The sequence below is a fragment of the Sebastes umbrosus genome, chromosome 9 (genome assembly GCF_015220745.1).
Source record: "Sebastes umbrosus isolate fSebUmb1 chromosome 9, fSebUmb1.pri, whole genome shotgun sequence".
NCBI classification, from domain to species: domain Eukaryota; kingdom Metazoa; phylum Chordata; class Actinopteri; order Perciformes; family Sebastidae; genus Sebastes; species Sebastes umbrosus.
Window position 1 is genome coordinate 10,455,861 of NC_051277.1, and position 12,713 is coordinate 10,468,573.

The following is a 12,713-nucleotide window of genomic DNA, read 5'->3' on the forward strand; positions in this document are numbered from 1 at the left end:
TGTTACATACACACCTAATTCACAAATTGGGCTATAATGTAGGATATAGTAACCTGAATGTCAGTTTTACAGTACATAAAAACATGCTCAGTTGACAGTCTTTAGAGTGAGGTAAGGTATTTATGGGAGATAAAGTAAACTGGTGTAATAACTATTTACGTGTCCGCCAGCTGCTTGTTTGAAAGTTAAAAGAAGCTCGTCCTTTCACCACCTCCCTCGGCTTTTTGTCTCTTTGCTTATTTTTTTACCTCTTTTTAAATTAATCTAATAATAAACTTTATTTATAAAGTTGCATTAACCTTTACTAACCAGTCAACTGTTAGCCCATTAAAAATGTTTCAGCATCTATGAGTGCTGAGATATCCAATGTAATGTGGGAAGTCATTAATTAGCAAATATAAGCACTGACAAATTCCCTGAATCTCATTAAAGTCTTAATTATTTGCATAAATTATAGGGTAATTGTTACAGCACAAGTATAATACATGTTGTGTCCTCTATGCTAATTACTGTTCTAATGAGAACCAATTAAGGATGAAATGGCCATAGAGTGAAACCTTAATCTTAGGCATCATGCAAACTGCTCAGCACATCACCTACATAATAAGCATAGAATAACTTACTGTATATTGAGATAATTCATGCACAAAGATAATAACCCCGAGTACACACTACAAGAGAATCAAGCCGATGTTGAGCCTGATTCACCCCTCCCAACGACCGTTAGCAAAGCCCCGATTTTTTGATGGTTCTAAAGATTATCCTTCCAGATATTCCTGGTGTGAGGTATGTTAGGAGTAAATATCAAACATGTTCAATATTTATGATCAGATATCCTGTTGGGTGTGGGGAACCCCGAGGACAACCAATGATGCAGTCACGTGGGACAGAACGATAGCCAATTGGGAACCAAGCTGACTGAAGAAGGAAGGACAACAACCGCCGTCATGGGCGGATGCGGCTAATGAATGAGCTAATGAAAAACACAAAGCATGAAGTAGTAGTAAGTTGGAGCTCAGAAATGGAGGACCAACTTGCTAATTTATGGCAACAACACAAGTGTTTATTTAACGTGTCTCCGTGACTTCATCCATACATCCTTCGTGAATTTTCAGTGCAGAGTAGTGCAAAAACTAACATCTCAAATTATTCCAGCCCGTCGTCTGCCATGTTTGTTTACCCTTAAGTCACATTTGATTGCGAGAGATTTTGCGTCGGGACTCTTGTTGTTCATGAATGGAGTCTTTTAGTGCGTGGTGTTCTGTTTTGGCCAAATACCTCCTCTCATAATAACAGTAATTCTACAGTTATTATAGTTATTATGAGAGTAAGTCTCACAATAACAGTTCAGAGGAGGATATCATCCTCTTAAGAACCACTTTTCTCTCTGTAACTTCATTTTCTTGCTTTCTGTCTTACGGCTGGCTCACACTAAAAGATTTTTCAAATCTTAACAGATGTTGAAAATGTGAGAGACCCCACATATAACGACAAGTTATGTTAAATTTAACAGTTTTGTTTCTATAGTGTGTGAAGAGCAACGATTTGGCCAAAGCAGCCCACCACACACTAACAGACTCCATTCATGAACAACAACAACAAAAAGAGTCCCGACTCAAAAAAACGGAAATCTCCCAAAATCTCTGGCGATTAAATGTCGAGCTTCAGCTAAAGAGGGCAAAGCAGCATCTATTTGTGCCGGTATATAAACTACACAGTACTCTGAAGGTCCCTGATATGAGGCATGAAGTGCAGCATAACATAGAGACATAAAGTTGAGAGACTGGATCAACAAACGCTCGTTCTTCTGAGGCCCGCAGATCCTCTGACACTGCAGAAATAATTGGCACATAGTGAAGGGCAGATATTTATGCCAGTTTAGCGGCAGACTGTCAGAGATGGATGGTGCTCTGCCTGCTGGTGACAGACTCTGTTAAAGAGATCTCACACTAGTGACTGACTGCTCAGGTTTTCCCAAACAACGAAGCGCTCGGGTAAATTTGAGAGAAAAACAATTCACTTTAGCACCGCGCCTGTGAGGAGAAGGTTTTGACCTTCAAGCTCCTCGGAGGTGAATTCATCTAAAAAAGATCATTCATGCCTCGCTCATCAGATCATGTTTCTCAGTTCATCTCCTGCTTAATACCTTATTCAGCCCTTTGACAACTGGCTTAGTTATTAGGCTCTGTCTCTTATTCGAGTGTCTGAATGAGAAGCCTAAGGCGGGTCATAAACACAATGATTCCACAGAATGAGATCATTACTTTCCAAAAAGTCAGATTTCTAAAACATTTCCAAAGCATAATCGCAATGTGTCATCTGAATCTGTGTCTGGTTCAGATCAGTGGTATTAGATCAAGGGTAGTCTGGCGCCACAACATGCCCACCAGCAACGTTTGTGGGATCAGAGTATGAAATTCTCGGTTGAAAGCGTCTTTTGATTCTGCTACTTAAAGACAAAATGCCACCCGTATGAAGACAATTAAAGTCAGTTCTTGTGAACATGGAATACTGATTGCAAAAGCTAGAAAACCAGAGAGATGAATGCTTGAAAACATATGGGGACAAATATGTTGAAAATCATCTGACGGAAGTAGTTCAAACCTTTGTTTTGGAGGTTATGAGTACATCTGTGTTTTGGTTCTTATGGGATGACGATTACATGCCAATAGTTTATACTGTCCATGATCCTGGGTGTAAGTCGATGTTTAGGTGTTATGTTAGGAACGGATGATTTGGGGAGTTGGCTTTAAACTTATTCATTATGTTGGACATGATTCATTTTAGATATGTTTGTTTTGGTTAAAGGGATAGTTCCTCTTTTTTTTAAGTGAGGTTGTATGAGGTACTTATCTTTAGTCAGTGTATTACCGACAGTAGATGACAGTCGGCACGCCCCCAGTTTGGAAAAACAGACAAGCAATGTACTGCTGTGGATGAGAGCAGCAGCTTCAAAACACCCAAACTATCCCGTTAAGGTCAAACCTTCGTTGATTACATTATTTCCATCATTTTTGTCCCTGTAGTATTACCCTGAAAACAGGATGTCAAACCACATGATCTACAGACGGGTAATAACTGGACCAATGGCTTTAGAGAGCCTCGCCATATGGAGCTAATCTGGATTCATGTCCTCCAGCCTGGAGGTTTGAAGGAGGATTCTGACATGACTGTGATTTAAGTGACATAAGTGGGGTACACAGATGTTCTACATAGATGACTTTTTGATTAGATTTTAGTCGTAATTGGTCAAAAACCTTGCACTTTAACAAATGAGAACTGACATGGCACCTGAAGGGAAAATGTCCCACCTTTTATGTGGATGTCCAATCAGTGTTGATGGTAAATGTAGTCAATTGAAGCGATACATTCCTCAGTGTGTGCTATATTGACCAAGAAAGCTGAGTTCTCCTGCTTGCCTAGCTGTGCTGACAGAGCCTATACAGGATGCATTGCGAGCTGCATTTTCATCGGCCGTATACTCTCGCTACTACTTACAGTACTTTCGCTGTTGAAAACACAGCGAGTTTGCAATACAAGCGAAGACTTAAAGGAAGTTCTGTTTTTGAGTGGCATGTAGAGCATGGCGCCCCCTGGTTACCCAGAGAAATACAAGCTGAAATAGCAGCCTGTAGTTCTTCCTAACATCCAACTATGTCACTGACTGAATGCAGGAAGAACAAAATATTTTGCAGCAGGAGAACTTAGCTGTCTCGGTCAATACAGCACACACTGAGGAATTAATTGCTTTAAAGAGGACCTATTATGCTTATTTTCAAGTGCAAACTTGTATTTTGGGGTTTCTACTAGAAGATGTTTACATGCTTTAATGTTCAGACTCTGCTCCAGCTCTGCTCTAACTAGCTTTATTTGAGGGCGTGCCAAACTAGGTGTTATGCTAATGTGTTACTTGGTGACATCACCATGTTACGGAAAAAAAGGCGGGACTTCAAGCGAGGCGTTTCAGGCAGTTCAGGAGCAGTGTTTCTGTTGGGGAGAGTAACTCCCTTTATCCTGGATTTTGAGCTTTGTAACTTTTTGCAGACCAAAAAACTATCTAACAAACCAAAGGAAAGAGAAAAAGCACAAAAGCATAATAGGTTCCCCTTTAATTGACTACATTTACCATCAAGTCTAATTGGACATCCAAATAAAAGGTTGTTGAATTTCCCCTTTAAGTGCATGAAAACACACTGAGTGAAACACGGTGTATGGTAATGAGACAGAAGGATGATATCCAGAACAGGTGAAGTCTCGCCAGCTCGCCTAACTGCTAATGTTTTCTGGCTCTGTCAGTGAACGACATTACTAATACATAAGTTAATTCTAATGAGCTTTCAAGTGCATTGGCTGCGTTTGGCATCTGTTTCTTCAGTGAGCCAGGTTTTACAAATGCAGGTTACCTCTGCCCCACCATGGCTGGATGCCATTTCCAGGAAGGTAGGCAGGAAATTGACCAAGTGAAGACGGGAATAGCAATAGACTTTGCATCCCTAAATGGAAAGTTTCATACTGAAGAGAAGAATATGCTTAAAAGCATATATAAAGATTTTCCTACGCTGTGTGATCAACTTGAAAACCTGAGTGCTGATCCTGACAGTGCTCGTAGAAAAAAGACAGAGTAATTAATGGGTGACCTGCAGCTGAATCAATCTTCCTCCTCATTCTGTTTCTAAGGTCAGGTTACCTCGACAGAGAACAACTAACATTATAAGAAAGATTCATTTGGTATTACATTAAGGGATTAATAATGAAATCCAATGCAATCAATAATCATTTTCTATCTTGTTTTAATTATTGTTTTATCTGTATGTATTTGTAATTATGTGCTTTAACATGTTTGCTTTCTCTTTATTTGGATGAATTGTTCTTGTTGGTTGGATTGAGGTTAATAAAATGTTTGTTATGTATGTTATTGTGTCTATTGTATGTTAAGACCTTGAAGAGGGTTTTGAATCCAAAAGATTTTGAACCATCACTTTTAAACATGGTGAATAAATTAGCATTAACTATTGGAATAACTCTTTTTTTTATCCACCAGAATTCAAATGTTTGATTTTGTGAAAAGAACAGAACTACATTGTGTCTGGGGAAATATGCGGGGAATAATTTGAGTGTGAGATTCACACTGAATATCTGAAGCGGTTGCCACCAGTGAGTGTGTGAGCATGAAGCGGCAGGGGGGTGGTGCAAACTGCAGACGGAGATTAAAGTAACATATCCAACAACTTCAGCTGCTTTTAATGAACAGAGCTGCATGCTCTGAAAATTCAATGCAAGATCAGCTGCAACCAAAACAATGGGTGTTTTCCATTATTAATATGTTTGTTCCTGTGACAGCTGTTTGTTAAACATATTAACAGAAAAAAGGAATCAGCTGCATTGTTCAAAGACACTCGTTGTGTTAGCTGTGTTAACGCTGAACATCACATTATAAAGTCTGAGCAGTCCTCGTCGCTCTGTTCCGGCCTTAAACACTGAAATATTGACGGCCGCTGGCAGCTTTCCTGGAAAATATCACCCAGTCGCCCCCTTATTGGAGAGCCTAATAAAAATATCCGTCCATCTCCAGTGGCTAATCAAATGCCAAGATAATGCAAATGACAAGACAGGGTCGAAAATCAAACCGGCAGCTTCCTCACAGATTTAATAAGTTCTGTTTGTTTGTTTCACCTTCTTATATGAGAGGTCACCACAGTTATAAACAGGACTGCACTCAAATATTAGTCTGTTTCTCTCCATACCACTCACGCCTTCATACATCTGAAGCTCATTCGATCTTATATTTCTCTCGCAATTACTGATTGATAAATGTATAGCTGTTTAACTTTTCCTCATACAACGTGTGATATCTTATGAAATATTTCCGAATTTTTTTTCCTGCAACACGTGTCAGTTTCAGCTTGCTACATGCATACAGTCTTTTCAAAAACAAACTTCTGTATTCACAGGAAACAACTTGGTTAGGTTTAGGAAAAGATCGTGGTTTGGGTTAAAATAACAGCAGAAGTGGCGTAACTTAAGTACGGAAGTTACAAATAAATCAACGTTGACTTCTGGTTTCACACGGGGTACGATCACCGGCCTCCTGGGCAAAAGTCCAGTATTTTTTGTCACACCCATCAACATATACTCACTCCCAACTCGTCGAATACCGCCACTTGGTCAGTGCCCCTTTACATCGGAGACTTCACTGACTAACATCTCACGTGACTCACGGGACTGATAATACAACGAGTCACGTGACTAAAGACTGACGTGACAAAATAAGTCCACGTTATTTAGTTTCACACGGGACACGAACACCGATCTCCTGGTTGTCTTGTGATTGTTTGATGCATCCACTACCCCTCCTGCCTGCCCTGAACGAACTCTCATGCTATTCATACCATGTCACTTGTTCAGACCGTCGAATAACGCCTCGGCTGGGTTTACATCGGAGTTAGTTGAAAGCCCGGTTCATCACATACTGTTGCTAAAGGGTGCCTCTGTGCGTTGGTTTCTGATACTGAGAGGTGCTTACCAAACGGCGGTATTGGGCGGAATGAGAGCGGGTTTCATGCATCCAATCCGACCTCCCTATGCAACGTGTGTCGTGCTTTGTACTCCCTTGTTTCACAATTACGTGGAGTACATACAAATTGATTTTGTGGGATATATATACAAATTACAGTGTATTACTTTTCGTATGTATATATTTATTTATAAATTGTCTTATTTTCTGTTTTATTTGTTTTGTATGTTTATGCTTTATGTAAAGCATTTTGCATTGCCTTTGTGTATGAAATATGCTATATAAATAAACTTGCCTTTAGATTCTGAATGGACACAATTTATTAAATAGTTTACTTTCGTTGTCTCACCTCTCTCTGCTCTCTCTCTCTGTGCACACACAGAGTTGTTAGCTGTAAAGTACTTTGTGATGGACTCGTGTTGAAAGCACTTTAGAAATAAATTTGACTTTACTTGACCTTTTGTGACTATTAAACCAATTACACTTGTGAAGCTGAACAAACTGAAAACAAGTCCTTTCTCTGTGTCTCTCTCTCATCCCAGACCACTTGTGACTTCAATGTGATGAAGACAGAGTCGTTAGAGTGGTATAAATACATGAAACATGTCTGGTTTTGATTGTACTGACCTCTCACTTTCTGGCTGAAGGACTTACAAAGTTCATACTTTGTTATTATTAACTTATCATCCTGATGTTCTCTACTTAAAGAGCACCTGTTATGATTATTTTCAGGTACATACTTGTATTTTGGGTTTCTACTAGAACATGTTTATATGCTTTAATGTTTAAAAAATGCTTTACTTTGTCCAGTCTGCTCTGATTAATCAGCTGGCCCACTCTGTTGTGATTGGACAACCGAACCAAACTCTTCGGTCTCCACTCCAGCTCAGCTCTAACTAGCTTTGTTTGAGGGCGTGCAAAAACTAGCCATTATGCAAATGTGTTACTTGGTGACATCACCACGTTACGGAAGAAAAGGCGGGACGTCAAGCGAGTTGTTTCAGGCAGTTCAGGAGGAGTGTTTCTGTGGGGGAGAGTAACTCCCTTTGGCGTGGACTTTGGGCTTTGTAACTTTGCTTTTATATGCACGAACAACTTTATAACACACTAAAGGAAAGGGAAAAAGCACAAAAGCATGATAGATCCATTTTAAAATAATTACTGGAGGAAGGCAAAGTGAAACCTCCTGGAAATAATTCTGACATAACATAATCACAGCAGGTACAAATTACTGTTACAGATGTGTGTTATATTAGATTCAATGCCAATTAGCAACATTTTTCAGCTGAAAAACAGGGCCTGAAAATCTGCTCTTTGATATGTAAGATCTCAAAGCAACATGAGACAACTAACAGATCTCCAAAGAGACAAAATCACCTCTGATCAAAACTGCACAAGCATCAGTCCAAAAAACGACACAATTACCTAGTATGTAAGGGAAAGAGTGGAAAAATATGCATAGCATAACATATACATATGGTTACATGCTTTAATGTTCAAAAAACACTTTACCTTTCTCATACCAGCCGTGCTGCAGCTCCTCTTTTCACCCTGTCTGAAACCCTTGGTTAATCTAACAAAACTCTTTGGACTCCGCTCCAACTCCGCTCTAACTAGATTTGTTTGAAGGCGTGTCAAACTAGCCGCTAGGCAGGTATTGAGCAAATATGTTACTTTGTGACATCACCACGTTACGGAAGAAAAGACAGGACTTTCTGTGGGGCAGAGCAACTCCCTTTAGTTTGGACTTTGGGCTTTCCGGACTTTTACATGTACAAAAACTATATAGCACATTAAAGTAAAGGGAAAAAGCACAAAAGCGTAATAGGTCCTCTTTAAGTTAAACTTATTATCAGGATAATGTAACAATTAAAAACTTCTATACTGTCACTGCAAATCTGCATTTTTGAACAATATAAAAATTACATTTGAGGACTCCCTTCTGATCTAAATGACTTGTGAGGGTTTATATTTTAAGGAGCAGAGGTGATGGCTTCAGAGGTTGAGGGCTGCAGGCGGTATGAGCTGACACCCCACATCAGCCTCAGGCTCAGTCCAGGGAAGAAAGATAGTCCGCTTCCATTTACTCACTTAACTAGTTTCTGAATAAAGCTGGCATTCTCGTAGGAAAAGTGCAGTGGGTCAAGTATGCAGTCAGTCAGATATTCATGCCAGACAGTGTTGTAAAATCCGTTTTTTTCTCTCTCTACCTTTCGTAATGTCATAGTGCAGCCACGTCTGTCTGTGCGCTGACATCCCTTTGAACTCCTGTCCTGTGGGGTTGCTCACACCAAAAAGGGTCTGCAATATCCATCTCCCAGCACCATTTTGGCCCCCGGTACAGCTTCAAAAGCTTCAAAGCACACGAGTGACATCCGACCTCAGCGAGCATGATCCTCTGATGCGTGACAGACTGGGAGGAGGAAGTGTCATAGTACCGCGGGGATGACATCTAAGCGCGTTGGGTGTAGTAGAGGTGCGGGACCAGTGTTTGCGTGATATGTGTGACTTGACTGTAAAGTTGCTAAGTGTGCTGTTTGGGAACCCTAATTACCCGAAGGGAAGAACAACACACTAACAACTGGTCTTGAACCCCAAAGACAGATTCTGACATTTCAGAGAAGGTCAACGTTAATTACCGTGTGAGGCTCTATTCACAGGGAGGTACCAGAGGAGACTGTTTGTGTGGAAAAAATGCTTCCAAATTTGAATAAGAAGGTTACTCGTGTCAAAACCCCAATGTTACACGGTTCCATATTGACAATTCCAAATACCACCTTAATCAATTAAGACTGTATGCATGCCAGAAATCACTCATGTGGAGCATGACGGACAGGGAACAGTGGAGGTGGTAGTGTTCAACAATTAGTTGATTAACTGACAACAACTGACACCAATTGAATCTGTTTCTGCCAAACACTCACGGGTTTCACCTTATCAAAGATGAGGAGGATTAGCTCATTTACTTTGACTTATATAATTGTAAATTTAATATCTTTTGGGTTTTAGACTGTTTGTTAAGCCTCGGTTTTACTTTCCACAAGGACGGTCGCACGGACATGAGCTGGCGTGGAATCGTGACGAGGAAACGTTTGGATCTTTTTATACTTTGTGAGGGTTTCTCCTCGCGGCAAAACAACATTCTAAAAGCTCCGCAAAGTTATGCATTTTCTCCGCCCATCCGCTTCCGTGTTGTTAGAAAAATTTGAATGTGCACGGACAGGCGAAACCCTGATGCACGCGAAGGGGCCGTGTCTAATGGTGTGACATCACTTTGGCTGAATGCAGCAACATAAATCACGTTTAAGACAAAACAAGAATTCTGAAGATTACCTCAGACTCAGGTTATTTTTGAATGGGTGTTTTTACTTTTTTTTTTTTATTATTTTATAGACTTCTCAATTATTTAACTGAACATTAAAATCTGGGTAAAGCAAAAATAAGTTTGTCAAACCACAGAAAAATGTGTCATTACCCACCCAGCCAAATTTGATTGATTAAAAAAATCGGCAAGTATATACAATTACGTTTAAAAAATGCTCAAAACAATTTATCCTCCGTTTTACAGCCGTGACAGAAATGTCAGAAAATTATGAAAAATGCCGATCATAATTTGCCAAAGGTGATGTCTTAAAATGCTCTTTTTGTCTCACTAACAGGCCAAAACATACTCAATTTACAAGGCTATGAAAAAGAGAAAAGCAGCAAATCTTCACATTTGAGAGGCCAGAAACAGTGAATTTATATTCTGTTGATTAATCAATTAAACGACTTATCGTTTCAGCACTAATAAGTTGCAGCTCCAGTGTATCTCAGCATAGAGCTGATAAAATGTGAGAGTCTTCCTGAGCGGATGGAGATGTGCATGAACAATAGTTCCTGCTTTCAAACCAGCAGACGAAGAGGAGACAGTATCACCATTACTTCCCTCGCAGAGGCTCTATCACTACATCACAGGATATAAACTATTAAAAACTGACGGGATAAATTATTAAGAGCTCCATTTGCATGGCTCCATTATCCCTCGGATAAAAACAGACGAGCATCATGACTTATACATACAAGTTTTGCGCGCAGAGTCCTCCACAAATAGCGAAGAGATGTCCTCGTCTACGCCGGCGTCATTCTTGGCGATGCAGGTATAGGCGCCGGTGTCCTCAAAGTGCACGTTGCTGATGTGCACCTCGCTCCCATTAGCTTTGAGGAACAACAGAGAGAGAACAGACAAAAAAAAAGACAGATTGCTTTTCAGAAAGAGATAAAAGGAGACTTCCATCCTCTGCTACCATTACTGTGTTACATAACAGTGCTCTAATATGTTAGGAAGGAAGGTGAGAGGTTTGTTTCAGGGAAAATCAAAAAGGTAGGAGTTCAAAGTGAGAATGAGGCACATGTCTGCCACTCGCTGTGTTTCTGTGAGCACTGGGAGAGGTTTCTGGTTTAATGCTTTTGTGTGCAACCTCAAAGGAAAACCACGGGCTTCGCTGTTAATTGAAAGAACTATCAGGAAATTTAAAACTTTGCCTCAGAGTATCTGATACTGGGGCAGCACTGATAATTAAAAATCGTCACTTTTACTGTTATTGAAGTTTATCTGATAATGTATATTGATATAGGTTCTAGTTTGCATCGCCCAGCCCTATTTTACACATACAGTGGAAACCACTTTAATCACAAGGTTGGTGGTTCGATCCCTGGTACCTACTGTCTACTGTCTGGTTAAATGCAGAGGTCAAATTTCATGTACTGCATGTACCTGTATGACAAATCTAATGAAGTTTTTTTTTTTTTTTAGGACCATGGTGTGTGTCTTTTTGCTCTTTAAACTACGTCCCCACACTCTCGGTGCACTTTCTCGGAGCGTTTACTGTTGCCACGGATGGGTTTACATTATAGTTAATGGAACGCACGGTGCGTTTCATACCGCCGTTAAAGGGTGCCTTGTGTGGCAGTACCAGACGCCGACGGCTGTGACAAAGCCTCTGTATTTGACGCCCCTTCGAATGAGAAAAGGCTGAAGCACCTGTGGTTGAAGTCAACCTCGTCAAGTGGATTGATAATGCCTGGTCACATAATGCACCCTTAATGTGAAACTCTGCCGGCTCTGGCAAAGGGGGGCGCCGTTCATCTGCATGCATCGCCTGCGCTGCAGTGACACAGAGCTGGCCCTTGGTGAAGGGAAAATAGCAGTAAATAGCGAAGCTGTCTGTTTCATTACTTTATATTCATGTCATAAATATACACATGTCAATTAGATGGTAATCTGCATGAGAAAAAAAGAGAAACAAAAAAAAAGTTTGTTATAATCATCATCTGCTTATAGTGAGCTTGTAGTTTGACCCGGATAGACGTGATCACTATAAGAGGTTTCCACTGTATAAAGTTAATGGTTATTAGCAGTAAGAATGACATTACTCATGGCCATATAGTAGCCATAATAGTGACATTTATTTTATAGTGGTAGTAGCAGCAATTGTACGAGCGACTGTAGCAGTAAAAGTGTTGCAGTACTAAAAATAATAATGGAAGCAGCAGCAGCAGTAGTGGGAATAAAAAGATACAAGTGTAAATGCCGTTGACTCCTCTGTACCTTGCAGGGTGAGCTGTTTGGACAGCTTGGTTGTGATGTCCATGCCGTTCTTTAGCCAGGCCAGCTGAGGGCTGGGGATGCCCTCAGCGTGGCAGCGCAGGCTGGCGGTGACGCCCGGCTCCCTGGCCTGGCTCTCTGGGTACACTCGGATGACGGGAGGAACTGGAATATGGAGAAAGAGAGGGGAGGGAGACGTGAAATGAATAAATGCAGCACAAACCGCAACGTTGTTTACATCAGTACCACTTGAGGAGTGAGGCGACCTTATTGAACGAGAAGTTTTTAAGAGAAGATGCCAAGTCCCGCTGAACTTATGGTTCGGCATTAGCATTGCTGAATGCCTTTAGATAAGGTTACCGTGCTCTGTGAAGCCAAACAAATCAGATAGATAAATAAGGGAGAGAACCTCTGTTCGGACGTTATTGATTTTGCTTGGTAGCCATCGATTTTATGTAACCTTTTGTCAGGAAAGGGAATGAGGGGATAGAGGCAGAGAAAACAAAATATGTGAAGAAAGAAAAGGCACAAACTAAATGTCGCCGTCTTCTGCAGACTGTTCCAAAAGCTGACTTTACACATTTCTGCACATTGTGCCTCTGTCACGCCGGT

The 12,713-nt window shown here is 40.6% G+C and overlaps 1 protein-coding gene across 3 annotated transcripts in view; it reads right to left on the bottom strand.

Moving 5' to 3' along the window:
* Positions 1 to 12,713, bottom strand: part of fstl5 (follistatin-like 5) — a 210,477-nt gene that overhangs the window by 32,940 nt on the left and 164,824 nt on the right. For all 3 annotated transcript variants that reach the window (XM_037780279.1, XM_037780278.1, XM_037780277.1), the window contains 2 exons: positions 12,105 to 12,266; positions 10,577 to 10,711 (listed from right to left, as the gene is read on the bottom strand). In XM_037780279.1, coding sequence (XP_037636207.1) covers positions 10,577 to 10,711; positions 12,105 to 12,266 — 297 coding nt within the window. The remainder of the gene's footprint in view (positions 1 to 10,576; positions 10,712 to 12,104; positions 12,267 to 12,713) is intronic.